Here is a 25272-nt window from a genome sequence, read left to right on the forward strand (position 1 = left end):
GAAAATAATAATATTTAATCATCCGTATTTGGTATATACACCAAAAGGAAATAATAATATTTTGTTTTCGTAACTGTTGACTTGAACAAAATGGTTCCCGAAACATATGGAAAAGTGGAGGTTACAAAATTATTTCATTAGTAAGAAAACATTTATGGTTATAGAATTTGCGTTGTACAATGAATAATTAGGTTCTAAATAATTGGACAAAACATTTATCAATTGGACATATCCTATTTTAATAGTATTGATATTTCCTCTCTACTCAAATCCCTCTGTATTTTTTCCATCAAAATTGTAATTCTTCATTTTTCAAAAAAATCGCCAAATCCAGAAAGAAGACCAAGCGAGAGTTTTGGGAAAGGAAGATGTAAGGTTCTGATCCGTTTTAACCCAAGAAATTGCTCTTTATTTTAATCATCAAAAGTTACTTGTGGTTTTTGGCCCAATCCTAAAAGCTTCGGCCAATACGAAGTTCGAGTTTTTACGGTGAACTCCTTCCTCGTCATGATGAACATGGAGATGGGCAAGGCAGGATGAGATTTAACTTTTCCTTCTTCAAAATATTCTACTTAACTAATTCCCCTTTTCACCATTATCGAGATGCTCTTCATTTTGTAATCGGCTACCATTTCATATCTCATCTTTTTCAATCTCATTGTTTACGCCGCCGGAACCCTTTTTACAGTCTGTGATGGATTCTATATCTGATGGGTTTCATGGGCTTCATCACCCTACAATCTTGGAGCATATGAGTTTCAACGAGCTTCTTTTTTCACGGGGACTTCTACAACAAAAGTCTGAATCTTTGTTTCACTCGGGTAAAATCGCTGGAATAGAAACTGTTATTGAGAGAGAGAGAGAGAGAGAGAGAGAGAGAGAGACTAAAAGTGATGAATATAAAGTTGTTTGTGTGATTTCCACAGGAACAAATGCCATACTTTTGGGTTAGGACAGCTAAGGAAAACACTCATAGATTCAGCAATGTAAAATAATTTTTTTTTTGTAATATCGTAATTTTGTGAAATAACCGGTTAATATATTTTACTTGTCTGCTATATTGATAACCGCTACAAACAAAAAAACACAAATAACAATAATAATATCCGGTTAATATATATATATATATATATACTTAAATTATTGGATACAAGAATAATTTTTGGCTCTGAATCTATAGTGATAACCAGCTATTGATTGAAAATTCCAATTAACAATAAAAATCACCGGATAATTACTTATGTTAGCCGACTACTAATTAAATAACCAAAAACCATTCAAGATAACTGGATAACTGGTATACACTACATAAATACATGAACCGCATAAGTTAGACGGTGAATCTGACCAAGAGAAAATAACCGGAGATAACCGACTATTGATTGAAATTCCAACTAACAATAAAAATGACCGGATAATTATATATGTTAACCGACTACTAACTTAAATAACTGAGAACCATTCAAAATAACTGGTATACACTACATAAATACATGAACCGCATAGGTCCACTGTGAATCTGATCACATAGTTAATGTGAAATTTTATTCCGCCAACCATTTCAACTATTTGTGTTTCGATTGTAAACAAACTCATATTATGTTTACTACAACAAGTAAAATTTTGGATGGAACTTCTAATTATATAATGAGTCAGCTCGTTTTATTGAGTTTATTGGGTCAAACAATTTATGAACCAAATCCACATTTGACCCAAAAAAAAAAAAAAACCAAATCCACCATTTCGATACCTTTGTGGTAGATTTTATGTGATTATGCAAAAACTAAAACTGTTAAATTCATAGAAAAAAAGTTCATGTGAAGCGTTGTATTGATCGAAGAGGGATGAAAAAAAAAATAGAACAAAAAAAATGAAAAGAAAAGATATGGCGATAGAAAGAGAAGATGATTCCCGGAAAGAGAAAATACATATATGTTTGTATATGTTAGTCATGATTACATGTACGTAGTCAATACAAAATTATTCAGTTTCGTACATAAATGAAAGAAGGAATAGGGGTACTATGGTTATTTTGCTATGTCTGGAGATGAGGTTGAAGCTCGGGCCATCAACTTTTCCAGTTCTGCAAAATTTCCTAATCTTCTTCTATTTTAGGTGCAAATCGCTCTTATTAAAAAGTATTACAGCCGATTTAAATGCGTGATGATATCTAAGAATTCGTCACAATTATTTTAGGTTAAATTAAAATATATAAAAGAAAGAAGAATATTAAAATTTAAAAGAGAGTGAAGGAGCGTGAAGGACTCGAACGGGACGTGGTTGGGGAAAAGAGGGGTAACAAATGTGGAGACCATAGTGGGTCAAAGCAGAAGCAAATTACGGACAAAAGGGCAAAAACCAAAGGAGACTTTCTGTTACTTAAGGAAGGCTGATTCCATGGGGTAAATAAAAATCCCAAAAAAGGTAAAATAAAATAAAATAAAAAAGATTTCAGTTACATAAAAAGCCACAACCGTGTTAAGAAGGAAGGAGAAACAAACACATAAAAAATAAAGAATAAAAGAAGACAGAGACGCCTGCTTTGATCGCCGGCGTTTTGTGTCACCCCGTCCACGTCTTTCATCTTTTGTTCTCGAGTACGCTTACCAATCTCTCTCTCTCTATGTCTGCTTTTTTTTTCTTTTCTTATTTGATTCAATTCAATTCCGATTTATGTTTTTATTAATTTTTGTTCGCTTAATGCGATTGGAATGGTGATATCTCTTTATACTCTGTCTGCTGATAGATCGATGAACGATGTTTGACCTAAATCCATCATCGGTGTCTGTCTATTTGCAAATCTTCTCCTTTTCGTTGGTGTGATTAATTAGCATAGATGCTGTTTGATTGTTGATTGTTTGATATAATTATTATTTGATCTATGCCTAGAGTGTGTCGTGTGTGCTCTTTGGTCGTCATAGCTTTTTGTTATATAATAGGCTCTAATATAGCAAAAGCTTTAGGCTTTCCTGCGGTTACATTAGTTATGTGTTGTTTTGTACTGATATGACTCTTTCTTTTGATAGTCAGGAGAATGCAAAACTAGTCTTAAAAGACAATCCAAAGTTGAGGAATTGGAGGGATTCAATGGAGTCCAACAACCAGCAGCAGCATCAACAACTTGTAGCCTCTAAAACGGATCCTCTCTCCATTTCTCAATTGAACATATCTTCTTCTTCTTCTTCGCCATTGCCTCAGGTCAACATGGCGGAGGAACTTTTAAAGAGTCATAGACATTCTCTTTCTCCTAATGAAGGCCTCCCCTCAAAAGGTACTATAGCCTTTATCTGAATAATTTATCTACTTATAATGTTACCTCTGAGATGGTTTTAAAAGCTTACTCACTATGTAGAAGCTTGGGAAGAGTCTCTTGGCGTTGTAGATGATGACGACTCTACCGACCCAAACTATGACACCATCGAGGTACTCTAGTTGATGTGATGCTCTTATTGCACATTAGAAGAGTGATGTATGTGTAACTTTTTTGTGGAACCACAGGGCAACAATGGACATTCAGATCCAACAAGCTTCGATGCAGATTTATGCGAGTACAAGAAAAAAGCCACGATCATCGTCGAGGAATACTTCAGCACCAACGATGTTGTCTCAGTTGCTAACGAGCTCAAAGAGCTTGGAATGGCCGAGTACCGTTACTACTTCGTCAAGAAGCTAGTCTCCATGGCCATGGACAGGCACGACAAGGAGAAAGAAATGGCTGCGTTTCTCTTGTCCACCCTCTACGCCGATGTCATCGACCCTCCAGAGGTTTACAGAGGCTTCAACAAGCTGGTCACTTCCGCAGACGATCTCTCCGTAGACATCCCAGACGCTGTCGATGTTCTTGCTGTCTTTGTGGCTCGTGCCATCGTCGACGACATCCTCCCTCCTGCGTTTCTCAAGAAGCAGATGAACTTGCTCCCTGACGACTCCAAAGGTGTGGAGGTGTTGAGGAAGGCTGAGAAGAGCTATCTAGCGGCTCCGCTTCATGCGGAAGTCGTTGAGAAGAGATGGGGAGGGGCTGATAACTGGACGGCTGAGGACGTGAAAGGGAGGATCAACGAGCTGTTGAAAGAGTATGTGATGAGCGGAGACAAGAAGGAGGCTTTCAGATGCATCAAAGGGTTGAAAGTCCCTTTCTTCCATCACGAGATTGTCAAAAGAGCGCTGATCATGGCCATGGAGAGGCGCAAGGCGCAAGAGAAGCTGTTAGAGTTGCTGAAAGAAGCGACTGAGGTTGGTTTGATAAACTCCACTCAGGTGACTAAAGGGTTTAGCAGAATCATTGATCTGATTGAAGATTTGTCTCTTGACATACCTGAGGCGCGTAGTGTGTTACAGTGTTTTATCTCAAAGGCTGCTTCTGAAGGATGGTTGTGTGCTTCTTCTCTCAAAACGCTCTCCGCTGATTCAGGTGAGAAGTTACTTGAAAACTCCAAGGCTAGTGTGTTTAAAGACAAGGTTAAGTCGATTGTCCGAGAATATTTCCTGTCGGGTGACGCTTTGGAGGTTGTGCATTGTCTTGAAACCGAGCTGGGTGCGTGTTCGAGTCAGCTGCGTGCGATCTTTGTAAAGTATCTGATAACTCTAGCGATGGATAGGAAGAAGAGAGAGAAAGAGATGGCTTGTGTTCTTCTCTCGTCTCTTGACTTCCCTGCCAAAGACGTCAGAAAAGCATTCTCGATGCTGATTGAATCTGCCGACGACACTGCTTTAGACAACCCGGTGGTGGTTGAAGACCTGGCCATGTTCTTAGCCAGAGCTGTGGTTGACGAGGTGTTAGCTCCACGTGATTTGGACGAGCTCTTGAGCCAGCCAGGCTCAAGCGTGGGGGAGAAAGTGATTCAGACGGCGAAGACGTTGCTGAAAGCGCGTTTGTCCGGTGAAAGGATCTTGCGTTGCTGGGGAGGAGGAGGGGTTGAAACAAACTCTCCGGGGTGCACTGCGAGCGAAGTGAAGGAGAAGATTCAGGTGCTTCTTGAAGAGTATGTATCTGGTGGAGAGTTGGGAGAAGCTTGCAGGTGCGTGAAGGAGCTTGGGATGCCGTTTTTCCACCACGAGGTTGTGAAGAAGTCGGTGGTGAGGATCATAGAGGAGCAGGAGAAGAAGGAGAGGGTGTGGAAGCTGCTGAAAGTGTGTTTTGAGTCGGGGCTGGTGACGATTTATCAGATGACAAAGGGGTTTAAGAGGGTGGGCGAGTCGGTTGAGGATCTGTGTTTGGATGTCCCTGATGCTTGGGAGAAGTTTAAAAGTTGCGTGGAGAGAGCCAAGGTTGAAGGGTTCTTGGACGAATCGTTTGCTTTTGAGGAGGAAGCACAAGGTGTGAAAGACAAGGGCTCGTCTTCGTCTGCAGCAACCTGAAACCTCTTTGACTAGAGAGACGCAAAGTTACATTTTGAATCCCTTTTTCTGGTTTTATATATATACTAAAAGTTTTGGTACTTTGATGATGATGATCTTACAGAAAGCTTCTCATCTTAGTGACGTTTTGTTATAACTTATTTACTTATTTTGTTCCTCTTTTAATTTTAAAGTTGACCTGTTTTTTTTTTTTTTTGGTTTTGCGTTTGTGTGTCATCGACTCATCATCATCATATTAGTTTCTGTTTCTTGTAATCTTTTTTTTTTACCATGTATCGTCAATCTGGATTCTGAAACAGACCCCTAAGGACAAGATTATCGGCGCTTCTTAGCCAAATATCTTAGTATTAAGGGGTCGAAATTTAAATGAAAAAAGCAGAAAACATTCGGGAAAACATTCGGGACGACGCTTAATTAAAAAGCTTTCGCTTGCGTCCTTACGAGTCACGTGGCATCTTGCGCGCCGTTGATGATAAACTGGTAGGGCAAAATCGATGTGCGTCCGAGATTCACTTTCCTTTTCTTGGGGCTTCTCTCTCGACGGCGATTCATTGGACTTCTCTCGACGGGGCGTTCTCTCTGGACGGGGCTTCTCGGCTTCTCTCTCGACGGCGATTCGACGGGTGTTCTCTCTCGACGGGCCGTTCTCTCTCGACGGGGCTTCTCTCTCGGCGGCGATTCATTTGCCGTTCTCTCTCGACAGGGTCTTCGTTTATTTCGATCACCGAACTGTCGTCTCATCCAAAGCGATCGCCGATTCGAAGTAGGTATGTGTTCCTTCCTTCGTATTTTGGATTTGTAGATTTACGGTTTTCAAAATCGTGTTTCGTATTTGTCTTATTTGAAAGAATCTTGTGCTGTGTGTGATTGTATTCTTGTGGTGTCCTTATAATAGATTGTAAAAGTTGTGTGGTAATGAAACTGAATTCGTGATTAAATGTTTGCTATGTGTGCTTATTAACTGTTTGCTATGTGTGGTAATGAAACTGTTGTCGGTCTGAATTCGTGGTATAGTTTTTAAGTGTTTGCTCTGTGTGCATATAAACAAATGATGCGTTGTAATGAAACTGAATTCGTCTTTGACATTTGTTAAAGTTGTTAAGTGTTTGCTCTGACTGCTGATTTGTTGTTAATTGTTTGCAAAATAATCACTTATTTGCTGAAACTGATATGAGTTCTTTTGTTTGATTCTGAGTTTGTTAGTTGTTGAGGTTCGTTTGATTCTCAGTCTGTAATTCATGTTTACTTGAGCTCCACAAGTTGTTAATAGTAGGTCGACTTAATGAAATGATAATTCGGATTGAATTGAACTTGTACGCATGAACTCTGATTGAAAACGTGTAGTCATGAATTGAACTTATACGAAATCCCCTTTAAATTTAATGCACATGTAAAGGTTACTTGATAGTTATTTAGTTGTGTAATGTGTAATAAGTTGTGATTAGACAATGGTAGTTTATGGTTAGATAATTATGATAGTAACTTATTACAGTTTCACCTATTAAACCCCAACCATCTTTCAAGCTATCCTATAATCTCATCTTTTTTCTCTCTTCTTCGGTAAAACCAGTAACCATTTCGGTTCCCAAATCTTATATAATCCTTTCTCTCTTCTCATTGCTATGGATTCAAGGCATCCATATAGCCAGTCTTCTAGTTATTTAGGCCTCCTTAACAGTCAACACGAAAGTGTTCTCCATGAGAACTTTTCGTATGAGAGTTTCCCTTATGGAGCTTCTGAAATCCCTCCTTTCAGCGCCCCAACTCTACCTGAAGACACACCAGTGGACCGTAGGGAGAGAAGGAAGTGGACACCAGCTGATGACGAGGTTCTAATCAGTGCGTGGCTAAACACATCTAAGGATGCTGTTGTGGGTAATGATCAAAAGTCAGGGACCTTCTGGAAACGAGTAGGGGAATATGTTGCAGCAAGTCCTCACGGTAGAGAGGGTGGTGAAAAGAGAGAGAATCTCCATTGTAAGCAGAGGTGGCACAAAATCAATGATCTCACTAACAAGTTCTGTGGTGCATTTGCGGCTGCGGAGAGACAAATTACCAGTGGTCAAAACGACAATGATGTTCTAAAGGTGGCTCATGACATCTTCTACTCTGACCACAAATCCAAATTTACACTTGAGCATGTGTGGTGTGTGTTGAGGTATGAACAGAAATGGCTTAACCTTAACACCCCTAAAGCTACTGCCAGTTCGAAGAGAAGAATTGGTGAGACAGGTTCCCAAACTTCAACCACCAATGTTGGTGATCATGAGACAAGGCCTGAAGGTATCAAGGCTGCAAAAGCTAAAAGGAATAATGGTCAAGTGAATTCTCTTGCTGAGTATACGAGCATTTGGGAAATGAAGAAGGAGGATTTGGCGATGAAGGAGAAACTGTCAAAGCTGGCCATACTAGACACTCTCCTTGCCAAAAAAGAACCCCTCAGTGAGGCTGAAGAAGTTGTCAAGAACAAACTTCTCGCCCAGTATTTTTGAGAATTATCTCCTAACTATGTTTGTACTTTAGGTCCACTATGTCTTTAATTTATGTGTTAAGTGATTTGTATTATCTTCCTGGTTGCTTTGTATGTCTGTTTTATAAATGAATCAGTTATGTAATGAATGTGCTTCCTGGTTGCTTAAATAAATATGTCTATCTCTATGTCTATGTTTGTCCTTTACAATAAATGAATGTCTGTCTTTATAATTAAATATCTATCTTCCTGGTTGCTAATCCAAATTTAGTTTCTAATATTTACTTTGTTTAATTTTTTTAGGCTAACTTAAACATGGGACATGATTATTCGTATAGCCAGCCTTCTGATTCTGAGGAGTTTGGAGGGGACACAGTAGACAGTGGCTACAGCGAAACTGAAGAGCTTATTCGACGGGATCAAGCTCAGCTAAGCTACAATAATCGTGAGGTTCAGTACCCTCCACAATCTGAGGTCGAGTTCGGCTTCCCGCAGACATGCTACTGTGGTGGTCAACCTCATCTAGCTACATCTTACAGTAGAACCGATCCAGGTAGAAGATACTATACATGTGATAATGTTGATAATGGCGAGTGCCATGTATAGAAATGGTGGGATGAGGCGGTTATGGAGGAGATGAGAGCCAGGGATATACACACACTTCAATTGGCTGAAAAGGTAGATTATCTAAACATTGAGTGACTATGAGACACACCTTAGCCATGTTAAGGATCTCTATAATGTTGCTGAGCAGAAGCTGGTTAGGCTAGAGAAGATAGTGTGTGTGCTGGTTACTGTCTTACTGTCTGTACTTGTTACTGTCTTAGTTTGAATGAACTCTCTGTATGTTGCTGAGCAGAAGCTTGAATGATCTCTCTGTCTCGTTTTCGTTAATGTTGTTGTAATGACGTTAATGATCATGTATAATGCTCGTGAACTAACAATGTAAACGTGAACTAACATTGCATACAAATGCTCGTGAGTCAGTAAAATACAAATGTACTGACAAGAAAGAAAGCTAGAGTCACAAGATGTACTCACAAGAAAAAAATGCTTGTGAACTAACAATGTACTCAAGGGTCACATGTTTTGTTTGCTCGTGTCACAAGGTACACTTCTTTTACCTATAAGTATGAGAAATATACTCTCATTTCACATACAAATCATCCCTCTTCTTCTCATATCCAAAACATTTTCTCCATTTTCTCATTTTAAATGTCATCTTCTTCCCATTATCATTACCACAAAGAGGATGAAGATGAATTTGATTCCATATTTGATGATTATTTTGAAAACCTTGATCTTATTCCCGAACCAAAAGAGCGAAAAAAACATATTTTTATCGAGAGAAACCGGGAAGAAGGCCACCAGAAGCTCTGGAATGATTACTTTCGCGATACTCCAACATACACTCCCGAGTTATTCTGGCGACGGTTTCGAATGAACAAATCATTGTTCCTGCGCATTGTGCATCGTCTCTCCACAGAAGTACCGTATTTTCAACCAGCAGAAGATGCAACCGGACGGTCTAGTCTATCACCACTACAAAAATGTACTGCAGCAATTCGACAATTGGCATATGGTGGTGGAGCTGATACAGTTGACGAATATGTCCGACTTGCTGAAACAACAACTCGAAAATGTTTGCACAATTTCACCGCCGGAATCATCAGCTTGTTTGGCGATGAATACCTAAGACGTCCCACACCAGAGGATCTGGAAAGACTACTCCATATCGGAGAAGAACGTGGATTTCCGGGGATGATTGGAAGCATCGACTGTATGCATTGGGAGTGGAAGAATTGCCCGACCGCTTGGAAAGGAATGTATTCACGAGGAACCGGAAAACCAACAATTGTGTTGGAGGCGGTAGCTTCATATGATCTCTGGATATGACACGCGTTTTTTGGAGCTCCAGGTACTATGAACGATCTTAATATTCTTGATCGATCACATGTTTTTGAAGACATTATTAACAGTAATGCGCCACAAGTAAACTTCTATGTCAACGGAACGGAGTACCATTTGGGTTATTATCTCACGGATGGTATTTATCCGAAATTGGCGACTTTTGTTCAATCTATCAGACTACCACAAGGTGAGAAAAATTCATTATTTGCTAAAACCCAAGAAGTTGTTCGAAAAGATATGTTGAACGTGTCTTTGGAGTCCTTCAAGCTAGATTTGCTGTTGTCAAAAATCCATCTAAGTTATGGGATAAAGACAAAATAGCAAATATTATGAGAGCATGTATCATACTCCATAATATGATTGTCGAAGATGAACGATCATCATTCACTCAGTATGACGTTTTTGAATTTCAGCAAGGAGAAGATGTGGATGATACTTTTTCCGTCGATATGCCTACAAATCTCGGCAATACAATTGATCGTCGAGCGAGCGTTCGGAATAGACAAGCCCATCAACAATTAAAAATTGATTTGATTGAAAATATATGAGTTAAATTTGGACATCTTCCAAATAACATGTAATTTGTAAGTTTCCGTGCATTGAATAAAATGTGTGTTTGCTTTTATTTATTAAGTTTGTAATTTTTATTAAAAAAAAAATTTGTATTTTTTTTTGTTGCAACTTTGTAATTTTATTATGTTTTCAAATTTAATGTTATATGTTTTATTTAAAACTTATCTTTTATATATCATTACTCATAAAAATAAACAATCATTTTACTAAGAGACAACAAAAGTCCTACCAATAATCTACACTTTCGGGATTGTCTCTTAAGCTTTGTCTTTTAACATAAAAACATAATAAAATAAGCTAAGGACTAGTAAAAAAGTCCTATACTCCACAAAAGAATCATTAGGGAAAATAATCAACATGATACTGTTTCTCTTCATTATAATTCTCCATTTTTCTTGATAGATTTGGGATGCTAGTGAGCAAAAGAGGGGTGCAGATTGTTTTGTGCTTTGTTTATGGTAATCACCAAATCGACAATTTCTTAAGCAGTTTCTTTTGCTTATAGCTTTTTTTCTCCAATTGTCAAAGATGGCCCTGAAATTTTGGAAGCTATAGACGATTTACTGAAGAGTTCAATTTTAAAAAAAAAAAAAAAATTAAACAAATTTGAAGGTTTATGTTTAGGCAATTATCTTCTTCAAAAAATTTGAGGGCTTAAGGTAAATGATTCATCCGGACCTGCCATGCCAATTGTGTATATGGATTCTTGTTATGTGACGGACTTGTTTGTTAGAGAAGAAAGCTAGAGAGGAAACAGACTGTATATTAGAGGCATAGGCGTTACAAATTGTCCATGACAAATGAACTTACGGGTCCGGTTAAACCGAATCCGGTTCAGTGTGACTAATCAGTACCGGAGGATGAGTGAAGGACGTGGCGCTTCCTTTTCCACTGGTTTCGCTCCTTTGGAATTCCAATTCAGTTGAAGTTTCTTGATCATCAAACATCGTCCTCAATCTCTGCAATTGTGAGTTGTGGTTTAACAAACAAAAATAAAAATGGCGACGAATAGTTTAGTGACGGGACTGAAAGTGTTCTTACCGGTGATGTTCTGCGTCATGCTCGCGACTCTTATCTACACCATCATCACCGATGGCCTTCCCGAACCCGACCGTCGTGATGTCTTCACCCCGTATTTATTCCATTCTCTATTCATTTTACATATGCTCTGTCTCTAGTATTTATATTTACTCTCTCTCTCTCTCATGTTGGTTGGTTGGTTGGTGTCTCTTCAGATGGTTTGCTACAACAATTTTGGATTTCTACATCAATATTGTCCCTATTGCGGTATGTTTTCGAATTTCTATAATCTTGATTGAACGGTTTCATTGATGTTTTGGCATCTTTTCAAGGTCTGGATTGTGTACAAGGAGACAACATGGTTTGGTTCTATTCTTTGGGCCATTCTCCTCATCGTATTTGGAAGGTACGGTTTTATTTTATCAGAGTATCTATTATCCTCTGGAAACATTTATTATTTTGTTGTTTGTGACTATTGTTGTGCGTTTTGGAATATGATTTGGCAGCCTGACGACGTGTGTGTATCTGTTTATGCAACTGCTCAAGCTGACACCTCAAGAGGCTTCTGAAGATCCTATGTACTTCTTGTTACTCCGTGATTCCTTCAAGTATGTGTGTGGCTCTCTTTTTGTGAATTCATAGCTTCATATTACTATCATCTCTTTAGTCATTCATGTTAATGTAAGTAATATGTTGTTTTGTTAGGGATGGAGCGGGTCCCAGAGACAAGAAATCCCTTGTCGTCACTGCAAGATTTGTGTTTGGTGCCTTAGGCTGTGTCATGCTCGGAGCTTTGGTTTACACCTGCTTGACTGATGGCTCTCCTTTCCGCATGGAGCTTCTTTACCCGTCAGTTTTTTTTTTCTTTTTTTTTTTTTTCTTTCTTTTGTTCATTGCTGTGTGTGTTTTGAATCATCTGACACCGTCTCTCGTGATTCTGCCCTTCAACTTTATCTTCTAGGTGGATGGTGGTATTATTGGTTAGCTTCTACATTAATGTCGCGGTTTTATCAGTAAGTGTATCTCTTGCTCCTATTTCGTTTTCTACAAAACTCTACGAGGCAATCTTGGACACTGGAGTTGTGCTTTGGATGTTCATTAATAAGCTCTCATCATATTTCTGGTCTTGAGATCATAGTAACACCTTGCATTAACTGTAATTTTATATACGTTTCGCACGTCCATGAACCATTTACTCTTTTTATTATTCAGGTTTGGGTTGTGTATAAAGAATCTAGCTGGATCATTGGAATCCTCTGGGTTGCTTTATTACTATCTCTTGGAAGGTACAATATATATCTTAAAAGCTTAACTCTTGAATGATCCCTTCATCACCCATAATAAGGAGAGTTTTCCTCGTACATGTGATTGTTGTATTTTCTCAGCTTTGGCACCAGCGTAGTCATTGTGGTGCAGCTATTCCGTCTCTCTCCCCTTGACCCGCTATACCTCGTTCTGGTGAAAAACAGCAATCGGTAAGTTCGGTATATGCAATAAAAAAAAAAACTCTTCTCCTCTAAGATTCAATGTAATTTAAGAAGATATATATTCAAAAGTAGCTCGTCAACATACTGCTTATAATTCGTGTTACATTTGTTGTGTTGGAGGAAGCAAAGAACAAAATAAGGGCCAAGTTAGTGAACTCTCTCTCTCTCTCTCTCATGGGTCATGGCAGGTCTGGAGATATGTATGAGCGCACTCATTCTGCGGTTCTGCGTATGTGAAGCTTCCTGATTTCATTTTTTTACCACATTAAAAAAAAAACATTTCTTTATCCACCCACCCACCCACACAATACGCGTTTGTATTACGCATGCATTCCCAGAAATATGTGGATAATTATTCTGTATATTGTTTCCTTTTTATGTGACAGACAACTATGCCGTTTGCCTGTTTAATAAAAAAGGTTGTCGTTTGTTTGGCCATGATGGTGCAAACGGAACCATGTAATCGGACTTTTTTGGGTCATAGACCAGACATGGAGTAAGCTCTTTTGCTACGGATCATTTTGGGCTTCTAGCTAGCCTTTTGGTTTTGTCCAAAGCAAATAGTTGGTTATCTGTTTCTCAGGCAATGAATACTTAAAATGTCAAAGCATAATTTAAGCTGATAATGAGGACTGAAAACACATTCATGCTGACAACTTGAATTGGTGATTACTAGATACTACATCACTTGAACTAACTGAATCAATGGGATTTGAACGGTGAAGATAAAAGCGACTTGTAATTATTCTGTCCTGCTCAAATGTTTCTATAAGCTTTTTAAAAAAATTCCTGTTAATCTATGCAATTTAGATATCAGTCATAGCCATTGACATGAATAAGATGAATGGGATTAGCTTAGGGGGTGATGTGTTGTACGTTGAAGGAAGTTTGAGCATGAGAGAATAAACCGGTTTGAGAAATGTCAAGGAGCGAATCTGTATCTGAAGAATCTTGATGATAGCGTTGATAATGAGAAACTCAAGGTCAAGGAAATGTTCTCTGAGTTTGGAAATGTAACCTCTTCCAAGGTAATAACTAAAAAAAGTCCATGCATAACAGTGCAGCTGAATGAAATTGTTAAATATTTTTATTTTTCTCTTTTGATATCTGTCTGAGATATGAACTAAGATTTATAACAATACAGCTGAGTGAAATGGTATGGGAGGATGATAGGAAAGAAACCACTTTACATAGCGCAAAGAAGATAAACAAGTACACTTACAGGTTCCTTATTAAACTCTCTTCAAGTACACTTACAGGTTCCAATGCCTGGTACACATCATCAACAACAACAACAAGTAAGTTAAGCTAACAGAGTTTGGTTTATATTTTTTAGATAATCATGAAAGGGATTGGATTGATATTGGCAGCATATGCACTGTAATTTGAGCCCTGGAAGGAGATATATGAATGGTGCGGGTAACGGGAGGAACGGAATGGATTTGAGTGTTTCGCAAGGAACCTTACCTCCTCCAGTCATGCATTTGCCAATTGATGCTTCTTCAAACATCACGAGAAAGCTTCCTTACTTCCATTCTCTAAGCTTACTTTTCTCTTAGCTTCCGCTAGTCTTAGCTGATCGCTCACGGGTTTTCCCCTCTCTCCCTTTTTTCTGCGTTTGCTTTTACATTTAATGTATATTTCTGAGCATATCTCTAACTTTAAATATCTTTTAAAGTAGACGTTTAAAGAGAGTTGATAAAGATTGTCTTGCTCATTTATCTCTATACTGATTTGGTTGGAGACAGATGCTTGGAGAGCGACTTTACCCCACTTGTGGAAAAGCATGAATCACTTCACGTGGCTAAACTCACATGAATGCTGTTGGAGATGAATCAAGCCGATATCTTGCACCTGTTGGAGTCAGAAGAGGCACTCAGGTCTAGAGTTTTTTTAGGCTATTTTGATGCACATGATCATGATCTCGGTTTCTCTACCACCGACTGAAAATCTCCCCACCTCTATTTTTTTCTAGTTTAATTTTTGGAGCATTTATTTTAGTATTTTAGCGATTTTTATTTTAAACTTAGTTTACGTTTTTTTGAAACTTTTAACTTAATGTGGTTGGTCCATTTTTATTTAGTCTTTAACGCTGCATGAAATGTAAGTTGTTTATCATTTGGTTTTTGGTAGTCATTGTCAGCAACAAGAAGCCACTCAATCATATATGGTAACAGTTGAGTGACATGATGGTGCGAATCCAAACGTGGGTGTTTTCTGTAAATGAATTGATTCGAATGTGTCCTACTTGAAATTTGTGGTTCTGCAGTCGACATGCTTGATTTCGGTTGTATACACACGAACTTCTTTAAAAACATTTATGGTTTTAAAATCGGAAATGAGCAAAACTGAATGATTATACCATTTTAATTTCATATCAAATGGTTTGATATGACGTTGATTATAATGGTTTATGTTGATCGAATATTCTCCGAACAAGAGCAAGAATCTAATTCATTTTAGTTTATTCGGAAAACACATGTTGGCATGTAATATTAGTTTTGCTGAGACTTCTTGTCAGATTTTTTGTTTTTATTAAAATATAAGATGGTACATGCAATGAGTGAATGAACAATCTCTTGTTCATGTGAAATATATTATTAAAAGTCAACATCAGTGCTCTATTTTTCAAATTGACTATACTTATAAAATGATTGAACAAAGAAGAGATGGTGAGTGGGTTTGATACGTGTCACCGGCCAAAATGTGGATGCCCCTTCTCATTGGAGCTTCACTAGCCGACCTTTGCCTCATCATTTGTTGACTTCACTCACCTTTTTTACATATTTTTACTCAAAACTCATTTCTTTCGGTTTCTAGATTGTTCCACCCACTTTGTTTCTTTCTTCGAAACTTAAATTCATTATATCAACGTAGTGAATGAATTTATTTTCGTGTGTTTGTAAAATTTTAATCGAATTTAGATCCTTTCATTTATTTGGTGTTTAAGTCAAGATGAAAAATGGATCCTAATATACAAGGAAACACCCGAACTAGTCAGCTCTGGTGGTAAAAGGGTTGCGGTTATAACTTCCGCTATCCAGATTCAATTCGCTCTGAAAATGACTATTTAAAATGTTTGGATTCCGGGTAAAAAGGTGTAAACACTTTTTCGTACCAAAAAATATGCAAGGAAACTATTTATGTAAACACCACATCTAAATTATGATAGTAAAACTAGGTAATATCTAATCAGTAATGGTGGTGTTAAAAAAAAAATTCTAATCAGTATTGGTGAATTATACATTTAGATGTATATCATAAAAGATCAAAGTATAACCCAATGAGTGAATCAAGTTTGAGTTTAGTTTTATTAACGTTGCGTTTTGAAATCTACCTCGGTTGGAAAAATGTTCGATTATCTTATAATGTATTGATTACTGTCACGGTTCTCCAATGAAAAAAGTATGTAACATAATAATAGAGTAACACCTAGGAGTTAAGACGAATAAAAAAGTGTTGACAATGTAAGGTGTAATGAATATCTCGCTCAGTAAACCACAATAGAATCGATTCATTGGACTATAACTTAAATTAAATCTAAAGAAATGTCTACCGTCTGAGAGCTTACGACTTTTCAAAAAGCTTTTCTGAAGTTTTGTAAAAAGTTTTCTCCACCATAGTATCACTTTTAATAGAATATGGTTTTAAACATGATATAATAACAAAAAGTAGACACGCTAGCTTTATCAGACCTGAATACTCATTAGATTAACAATTTCTTTTTCACAAAGGTAAATAGTAAACAAAAATTGAAGCTAAGTTCAATGAATAAAGCTTTTGTTTGCCACTCTTAAAAAGTTTGCAATGACCTTCACAAGAAACAGAGTCTGATAATCAATAATAATGAATATTTATTTGTTGTACAAGTTTGGTTATTACAACAATCATACAACTGCTTTCTGAGTCGTTATACGTCAACTGCTAAAAAATATATAAACATGCAAGAACCGAGAGAAATAGTCAATGTCATTTAGAACATGGGTGTGGTGTTATCTTAGAGGTTAGATCGATACATCTAGCATCCCTTCTGATATCACATCATTACAACATATATGTGCTTCATATGTTGAAACAATGATAGCTTCCATAAATTATTAGGAAGAGAAAATGATGTGATGTATGTTTGTTTATTTTGTGCGTTAATGCTTACGAATCAACCATTGAACTAGGCGTGGACATATTAATCGAAACCCGAATCCGAACCGAAAACTGAACAAAAAAACGAACGGGTTTAGGATTCAACCAGTCCGAATACTCGTATCCGATTGGTTATATCGATGCCCGAACCAATTACCTGAAGTACTCGAATATATATATTACTAACCCTAAACTTACATTTTTCATTCTCATTCATCTTTCTGTTTTCACTTTCTTCGACGTATATGTTCAGTACATACTTAAACTCATTTTATGACTGATTACATGTATGAATCACTATATTTTGCGATATTGATTTATGTTTGATTACAAGTAGGATTTGCGATTTGTTTTCTCTTTGTTCTTTACACAGGCATGAGCTCAAACATTCATGATTATCCATGTTTGATTTTCTGTTTGATTTTGATGTCTCTTTGATTTTGATTTATGAATAGATGGATTCTTTACTATTTTCTATTCAAGATAATACAAATAGAAATTACACGAAGAAGAAGAATAAAATTCGTGTTCCTCAACGTAATAACAAATCAGAAAGATCATAAATCTTATATTAAGTTATTCAATCTTCTAACTTCAACAATATTGTTTCTGGTCTCACAAAGTCAAATCGAGGATACATAAAATTTTATTATTATTTGTTACACAGTTCGGTTATACCCGAAATAACTCGAACCTGAACCTTAAAAACTCGAACCTTAAAAACTCGAACCCGATCCGAAGTATAAAGTAACCTGAACGAGTTATGTACCTCTCTATCCGAAAACCCAAAAACTCGTAGCATCCGATCCGAATCCGAACGCCCAAGCCTACATTGAACCATTAATTAGCAAAAAAGTAATTACACATAATATGTTCAAAGAGTCTATAGCAAATCAGCAATATCAACCAATCATAAATTTGAGGTATAAGAAAATTTCCATTATTTATTTTTATTTCTAATATTCAATATAATTAAATATAATATTTATTTTTTTCAAATTTTAAAATAAGTTATATTAAACTTTAAAAGTAGTTACAGTGCTTAATAACTAAAATAAATAAATAATTGTTTTCTTATTAAAATGGCAAATATTTCAGCCCAGTTACAAGTCTCCACGTATGGTTTAGAGCCCATCGCATACATATAGAAGAGCATGACCATGAAAAGCCCACAGTTATGTTCCATGTTCAGACACCAACCAGCCAGCCATCCACCAGAGTGTGGACCCCACACCCACGAATCGTATGGTAGATCATACAATATATTGCTGGCATCCTGTTGCGCCACGTCTTCGTTAGGAGGAAGATCAACGTCCATATATCTCTTGCTCCTCTCTCATTGGTACACATCGTTTTGTTATATTTCAACTTGTTTATGTGGTAGAGTGGACAAGTGGGAAGAAGAAGATAAATATCTAAAAAGAGTGCGGGCCTTATATGTAGTCTTGAGATATTTTCTGGACGAGCTGTCTCCTCGAAAAGCTGCCCCGTTAATCAATACCCACCATCAGACGGCTCGAATCTCTTCAGGTCAAGCTGCCCGAAAACTTTGTTGAGGAATTTGTGTGGGACTCACTCACCACTGAAATCAACGGCGGAAATTTCGAAGGTGTACGTAACACTGCGTAGCTACTGAATATAGCTCCTCTGAAAATATCTAGGGACACATGTCACTTAGTTTTGCAAGAAAAGCAATTAACTAATCACATGACAGAGCTTTATAGTTAAACTAATAAAAAGGAGGAAATAATACAATCATGACCACCTTTAAATAATGTAATTAACGGGGAAGAGTTTATTTAACCGATCTCACCATACCATGAATTAGAGTTTTTATTTAAATAAACAAAAAATAAGCTTATTTATTATCTATACACAATTTTACTGGTAAATTTTTGTTTTTAGAAACTTTTCTTTTGTCCAATGTAAGAGAAACATATATTTTTAATTTAGAATATATTTTGAAGTAAAACAAAAATAAAATCAGACTTTATAATATATTTTATAACTAAAAATTAAATACAAAATTAGTTGAAATTAACTGAATTTGTATATTTTTACAGTCAAAAATCGATTTGAAATATAAAATTAAATTAGTTAATTTACTGAGAAGAAGAAAAAACAAAGGTAAAAACTTAAAAAAAAAAAACAAGGGGGATGATGCAATGTAATGTATGTGAGAAGGGAATAGTAAGTATGTTTGATGGTGGCCATGGGGACATGGAGGAGGGGTGAGATCTAAAAATGAGAGAGCATAAAGAAAGGGGGGGGTCGTGGTGGCAAAGGCAGAAGAAGAATCGGCACGCCACGTCAGGGTCGGGGAAATCTTAAACCGAGTGGAGAAAGCCTCCAAAATCTCTTTCTCTCTTCCTCTTCCATTTCCACAACAAAGACACAATCTCTCTCTCTCTCTCTTTGTGTAATAATAATAATAATAATCCTCCCCAGAAAACCATTTCCCTGATATTTCTTTCTTTCTTTCCTCCTAAATCTTTTTTCTCTTTCACCACTGATAGTTATCCCTCATCGATTTTTTAGCTCTCAAAATAAGAAAAACTAGAGAGAGAGAACCAAACCAGAGCAATCTCATAGGACGAGAAGATACCTTCTGACAGGTCCGTGTTTGGTTTCCTTCTTCTTCTTCTTCTTCTTGTATGGTTGGTTCTTCAGATGATATGAGATCTTGTAGTAAAATTTTGACGAATTCTTTGTACTTGCATTTTCTCTCAAGCAAAGATCTGTTCTTTATCACTGTGTTCAATTCAAATAACCACAATCTTGTCTTTTCTTATATCTGATTGAGATTGTTTTCTTCTTCTTGATTGTGTTGTATCTACAGGAAGGAGCCAATATCAGTTTTAACCAGCCCTTGTATAAGAGTGATTCCCTTTTTTTCATAGAAAGAACTCTCGATTTACTGTATTAGAGTAGATCAAGAACCATTCTCTCTAGATGACATCGCCTACTTCATCTGAGAGGTGGACCGATGGTCTTCAGTTCTCTTCCTTGTTATGGTCTCCCCCACGAGATCCTCAACAACATAAGGTACTTAACAATAATAAATAAAGCCTCAGATGTCTCATCCATGAACCGGTGCTGATTGTCTTTCTCCTTAGGATCAAGTCGTTGCTTATGTCGAATACTTTGGTCAGTTCACATCAGAGCAATTCCCTGATGATATTGCTGAGGTACTTGTTCGTGTTCTTATGTTGCCTTATGAGTAGTAGTGGTGATATACTGATTTTACAAATATTTGTGTATCAGTTGGTCCGTAATCAGTATCCGTCAACTGAGAAGCGCCTTTTGGATGATGTGTTGGGTATGTGTGAGCTTCTCTATCAAACACTTTATGATCCACGCTTCTTTGTTTTGAATGTTCATATCTGATTCTCTGGCTTGTTGTTGAAAACAACAGCTATGTTTGTCCTCCATCATCCTGAGCATGGTCATGCGGTCATCCTTCCGATTATCTCATGTCTCATCGATGGCACCCTAGTGTACAGCAAGGAAGCTCATCCCTTCGCCTCTTTCATTTCTTTAGTTTCCCCAACCAGTGAGGTAAATAAGTTTCTCAACACTGTCTTTCATGGAAACTCTTTTTTTTTTTTTTAATGCTGACGTACATGCGTGTTCACAATCCTTTACAGAATGACTATTCAGAGCAATGGGCTTTGGCGTGCGGAGAAATCCTCCGCATTTTGACTCATTACAACCGTCCCATATACAAGACGGAGCAGCAAAATGGAGAAACGGAGAGCAAAGCTTCAACTAGTGGGTCTCCTACGCTTTCAGAGACTAAGGCTGTATCGCCAGGACAGCATGAAAGGAAACCGCTAAGGCCTTTGTCTCCATGGATCAGTGATATACTACTCGCTGCTCCCCTTGGTATCAGAAGTGACTACTTTCGTTGGTAAGTAGATTCTGTTACTTTGATTTGTACTGTGCTTAAGCTTCAACTAATAGTAATTGTTTGTTTATATCTACAGGTGTAGTGGTGTTATGGGTAAATACGCTGCTGGAGAGCTCAAGCCACCTACCATTGGTGAGTTTCCATCACCTGTGACTATTAGAATGGGGTTTTGAGTTGCGTCTTATAATTACTTTCCTACTTTTTGCAGCTACTCGAGGATCTGGTAAACATCCTCAATATATGCCTTCCACGCCAAGATGGGCGGTTGCTAATGGAGCTGGTGTCATACTGAGTGTTTGTGATGACGAAGTTGCTCGGTATGAGACTGCTACGTTAACAGCCGTTGCTGTCCCTGCACTTCTCCTTCCTCCCCCAACGACATCCTTAGATGAGCATTTAGTTGCTGGCCTTCCAGCTCTTGAGCCATATGCTCGTTTGTTTCACAGGTAGTGTTTCTGAACACATCCTTGTGCTTCCTGGAGTCATATTTTGTTCTCACTCTCTTGTTCAACTGTCAGATATTATGCGATTGCAACTCCAAGTGCTACTCAGAGACTTCTTCTTGGACTCTTGGAAGCACCTCCGTCTTGGGCTCCAGATGCACTTGATGCTGCTGTACAGCTTGTGGAGCTCCTTCGAGCTGCTGAAGATTATGCATCTGGTGTAAGGGTAAGCGTAATAAGAATCCTTTAATCACTCTCAAGAAAGATGATTGTGTCCCTTCTTCTCCACTTTGAAACTTCATCATCAGCTTTGATATGTCATTAAAAAGGATCAACTCTGATCACACACTCTCTTTTTCTTTGATGTAGCTACCAAGGAACTGGATGCATTTGCACTTCTTGCGTGCAATAGGAATCGCCATGTCTATGAGAGCAGGCGTTGCTGCTGACGCTGCAGCCGCTTTGCTTTTCCGCATACTCTCGCAGCCAGCACTGCTTTTTCCTCCGCTAAGCCAAGCTGAGGGAGTAGAAATCAAACACGCCCCTATTGGTGGCTACGGTTCAAATTACAGAAAGCAGATAGAAGTTCCTGCAGCAGAAGCAACCATTGAAGCCACTGCTCAAGGAATAGCCTCAATGCTTTGCGCTCACGGTCCTGAAGTGGAGTGGAGGATCTGCACTATATGGGAAGCTGCCTATGGATTGATCCCTTTAAACTCCTCAGCCGTTGATCTCCCTGAGATCATTGTCGCCACCCCACTGCAACCTCCCATCTTGTCATGGAACCTATACATCCCACTCCTCAAAGTACTCGAGTATCTTCCACGTGGGAGTCCTTCCGAAGCATGCTTGATGAAGATATTCGTCGCCACGGTGGAAACAATCCTCAGCAGAACTTTCCCGCCAGAGACTTCTATAAAGAAAGCTAGAGCGAGTTTAGCCACGAGATCATCAGCGACCAAAAACCTCGCTATGGCTGAGCTTCGTGCTATGGTCCATGCTCTCTTCTTGGAATCATGCGCTGGCGTGGAGATAGCTTCGCGCCTGCTTTTCGTTGTGTTGACTGTTTGTGTTAGCCATGAAGCGCAGTCTAGTGGGAGCAAGAGACGGAGAAGCGAAGAAGATGCTACTGCAGAGGAGAATCAAGACAATCAAACTAGTAACCGTAAAAGTAGGAACGTCAAGGGACAAGGACCTGTGGCGGCGTTTGATTCGTACGTTCTCGCTGCTGTTTGTGCTCTTGCCTGTGAGGTTCAGCTGTATCCTATGATCTCTGGAGGAGGGAACTTCTCCAACTCCGCAGTGGCTGCAACCATTACAAAGTCTGTGAAGATAAACGGTTCATCTAACGAGTACGGAGCTGGGGTTGACTCTGCAATCAAGCATACACGCCGCATCTTAGCGATTCTCGAGGCGCTCTTTTCGTTGAAACCATCTTCTGTGGGGACTCCGTGGAGTTACAGCTCTAGCGAGATAGTTGCTGCGGCCATGGTCGCAGCTCACATCTCCGAGCTCTTCAGACGCTCAAAGGCCTTGACGCATGCGCTGTCCGGGTTGATGAGATGCAAATGGGACAAGGAGATTCATAAAAGAGCGTCGTCTTTGTACAACCTCATCGACGTTCACAGCAAAGTTGTAGCATCCATCGTCGACAAAGCTGAGCCCTTAGAAGCGTACCTTAAGAACGCACCGGTCCAGAAGGATTCGCTGGCTTGTCTTAACTGGAAACAACAGAACACATCATCAGCAGGAGGGTTTGGCACAGCAGCGGTGACGTCCACGTCACGCAATGAAATGGCTCCGAGAGGAGGTAACCATAAGTATGCTAGGCATTCGGATGAAGGCTCAGGGAGTAGATCATCATCAGAGAAGGGTATCAAAGATCTGCTGTTGGATGCTTCTGATCTAGCGAATTTCCTCACGGCTGATAGGCTAGCAGGGTTTTACCGTGGTACGCAAGTTCTTTTGAGGTCGATACTTGCTGAGAAACCGGAGCTTTCTTTCTCCGTTGTTTCGCTGTTGTGGCACAAACTGATCGCTTCTCCTGAGATCCAGCCCACAGCCGAAAGCACCTCTGCTCAACAAGGATGGAGACAGGTAAAAGCCTCAGCATTTCTATTTCCCCATCTTGCTTATACTTAACCGGAGCTAAGCAAGGGGGTAAACTTCATTCACTGATCATCATATTTCTCATGTACCAGGTAGTTGATGCACTATGCAATGTTGTATCCGCAACGCCAGCAAAAGCAGCTGCAGCCGTTGTTCTTCAGGTCTTTATTTCTCTCTGACTTTATTTACTTAAAACTTATAATATTGAATAACACACCTGTGAAAAGACTAAGATCAATCAACCATGGTCTTGTTTAAAGATTGTATATGTATTTGAAGGTTTTACTTTTATGCTCTAGTATGTTGAATGGTGGGTCTTGTGTTATATATACAGGCTGAGAGAGAGTTGCAGCCTTGGATAGCGAAAGATGATGAAGAAGGCCAGAAGATGTGGAAAATAAACCAAAGGATAGTGAAAGTGATGGTGGAACTCATGAGAAATCATGACAGGCCTGAGTCACTGGTGATTCTGGCAAGTGCATCTGATCTCCTTCTGAGAGCAACTGATGGAATGCTTGTTGATGGAGAAGCTTGTACATTACCTCAACTTGAGGTAATAATACTATACAATTACACCTTTATAGATTAGCTGCCACTTAGACTGGAAAATAGTTTTGACTCCAAAAAAAAACTTTTTTTGCAGCTACTTGAAGCTACAGCAAGAGCAATACAGCCAGTGTTAGCTTGGGGGCCATCTGGACTAGCAGTAGTTGACGGCTTATCTAATCTATTGAAGGTAAAGCATGAGCTTACCTATAGTTTGCTGTGTTGATCAGTAAAACAACTATGGCGCTGACTTTTTGATTCTTTACAGTGTCGTCTGCCGGCAACAATACGGTGCCTATCACACCCAAGTGCACACGTACGTGCCTTGAGCACATCAGTACTACGAGACATCATGAACCAAAGCGGCATAACCACCAGCAAGGCAACTCCAAAACCACCGCCAACAATAACAACAGAGAAGAATGGAACGGACAGCCCGTCGTACAGGTTCTTCAACGCGGCGGCAATAGACTGGAAAGCGGACATACAAAAGTGTTTGAACTGGGAAGCGCACAGCTTGCTGTCGACGACAATGCCAACTCAGTTTCTTGACACGGCGGCTGGGGAATTAGGATGTACCATATCAATGTCGTCCCAATAACACGAGCAGCGCCTCTTTAAATGATTTGGAAGTAGACCAACCAATATGATGTTGTTACTTTTGTATTTAGTATTGTGTGATGATGAGTGACTAACGCAATCATATTCCGACCGGTGCGGTCTCTCGGGTCTCTTGATTCAAGCTGACTATGGCTACATTATGTAACTACACGTATAGCATTATCCAACTCTTTAAGACCTGAGTTCACTCGGTAAAACACAAGAATAGCTACTAGCGACTACTCCGATGAGGCTGGACAGAGGAGAAGAGTATTCTCTCTCTTACAATCCTTTGACGATGCTATTGAATGAAAGGGGTAAAGTGAAACCAAATGTGCTTCTTAGTCGCTACCATACGCAAGTTAGTAAAGTACATGGTCGTCCTTCAATACACTTAAAACTAACCCTGCGGATATAAACCGAAATAGCCGAGCCGAACCAATATTTTTGGTTTGAGTTTTGTTTAATTCGAGAAGTTTTCGAAAATAGTTTGATTTCCGGTTTGGTTTGGTTCAGTTCTCTTCTCAGTTATTTTGTTTTTCTAAATAAGCAAATTATCAGAAATTAACCAGGACTCCGATCGGGGAATAGGCTTTGAAGACTTTAAAGACTTTAAAATGACCTAAAGTCTCTAAAACCAAGTATTTTACCAATCACACTTTTGTTTTCCTATAATTTCTCAAAGCGCTTAAAGCCACCTAAAAC

At 38.6% G+C, this 25272-nt stretch overlaps 4 protein-coding genes and 1 long non-coding RNA gene across 11 annotated transcripts; 4 read left to right on the plus strand and 1 right to left on the minus strand.

The window, feature by feature from the left end:
* Nucleotides 1-2377: 2377 nt before the first annotated feature.
* On the plus strand, nt 2378-5530 carry LOC106401130 (MA3 DOMAIN-CONTAINING TRANSLATION REGULATORY FACTOR 2-like). 4 transcript variants are annotated; one of them, XM_013841582.3, is made up of 4 exons: nt 2378-2597; nt 3027-3271; nt 3353-3423; nt 3499-5530. In XM_013841582.3, exons 2-4 carry the CDS (start codon nt 3088-3090, stop codon nt 5356-5358), a joined length of 2115 nt encoding a protein of 704 aa, XP_013697036.2. In that variant the 5' UTR covers nt 2378-2597; nt 3027-3087; the 3' UTR covers nt 5359-5530. The 4 variants fall into 4 exon arrangements, with proteins under 4 accessions (XP_013697036.2, XP_013697040.2, XP_013697033.3 ...); XM_013841586.3 differs by having other exon boundaries at nt 3356-3423; XM_013841579.3 differs by lacking the exon at nt 2378-2597 and adding an exon at nt 2686-2714.
* A 1450-nt stretch (nt 5531-6980) lies between these two features.
* LOC106398713 (glutathione S-transferase T3-like) lies at nt 6981-7850 on the plus strand. Its single transcript, XM_013839224.1, has one exon. The coding sequence runs from the start codon at nt 6981-6983 to the stop codon at nt 7848-7850; it is 870 nt and encodes a 289-aa protein (XP_013694678.1).
* A 3318-nt stretch (nt 7851-11168) lies between these two features.
* Nucleotides 11169-13257, plus strand: LOC106401722. 4 transcript variants are annotated; one of them, XM_013842286.3, is made up of 9 exons: nt 11169-11444; nt 11548-11599; nt 11665-11738; nt 11839-11940; nt 12038-12181; nt 12294-12345; nt 12545-12618; nt 12718-12807; nt 12944-13257. In XM_013842286.3, the coding sequence occupies exons 1-9, from the start codon at nt 11311-11313 to the stop codon at nt 13023-13025; spliced, it is 804 nt and encodes a 267-aa protein (XP_013697740.1). In that variant the 5' UTR covers nt 11169-11310; the 3' UTR covers nt 13026-13257. The 4 variants fall into 4 exon arrangements, with proteins under 4 accessions (XP_013697740.1, XP_013697742.1, XP_013697743.1 ...); XM_013842288.3 differs by having other exon boundaries at nt 11176-11444; nt 12940-13257; XM_013842289.3 differs by having other exon boundaries at nt 11176-11444; nt 12949-13257.
* Nucleotides 13258-13884: 627 nt separating this feature from the next.
* Nucleotides 13885-14607, minus strand: LOC106401724. Its single transcript, XR_001280528.3, has 2 exons — nt 14287-14607; nt 13885-14088 (listed from the first exon to the last, which is right to left on the minus strand). It is a non-coding gene; the product is annotated as an uncharacterized LOC106401724 (long non-coding RNA).
* A 4609-nt stretch (nt 14608-19216) lies between these two features.
* On the plus strand, nt 19217-24767 carry LOC106400371 (protein GIGANTEA). Its single transcript, XM_048758789.1, has 14 exons — nt 19217-19574; nt 19799-20004; nt 20076-20147; nt 20224-20278; nt 20375-20517; nt 20607-20869; nt 20946-21001; nt 21078-21315; nt 21388-21538; nt 21682-23409; nt 23514-23582; nt 23756-23974; nt 24065-24157; nt 24236-24767. The coding sequence occupies exons 2-14, from the start codon at nt 19912-19914 to the stop codon at nt 24566-24568; spliced, it is 3513 nt and encodes a 1170-aa protein (XP_048614746.1). The 5' UTR covers nt 19217-19574; nt 19799-19911; the 3' UTR covers nt 24569-24767.
* Nucleotides 24768-25272: the final 505 nt, after the last annotated feature.

Source organism: Brassica napus, chromosome C5, assembly GCF_020379485.1.
Source record: "Brassica napus cultivar Da-Ae chromosome C5, Da-Ae, whole genome shotgun sequence".
NCBI classification, from domain to species: domain Eukaryota; kingdom Viridiplantae; phylum Streptophyta; class Magnoliopsida; order Brassicales; family Brassicaceae; genus Brassica; species Brassica napus.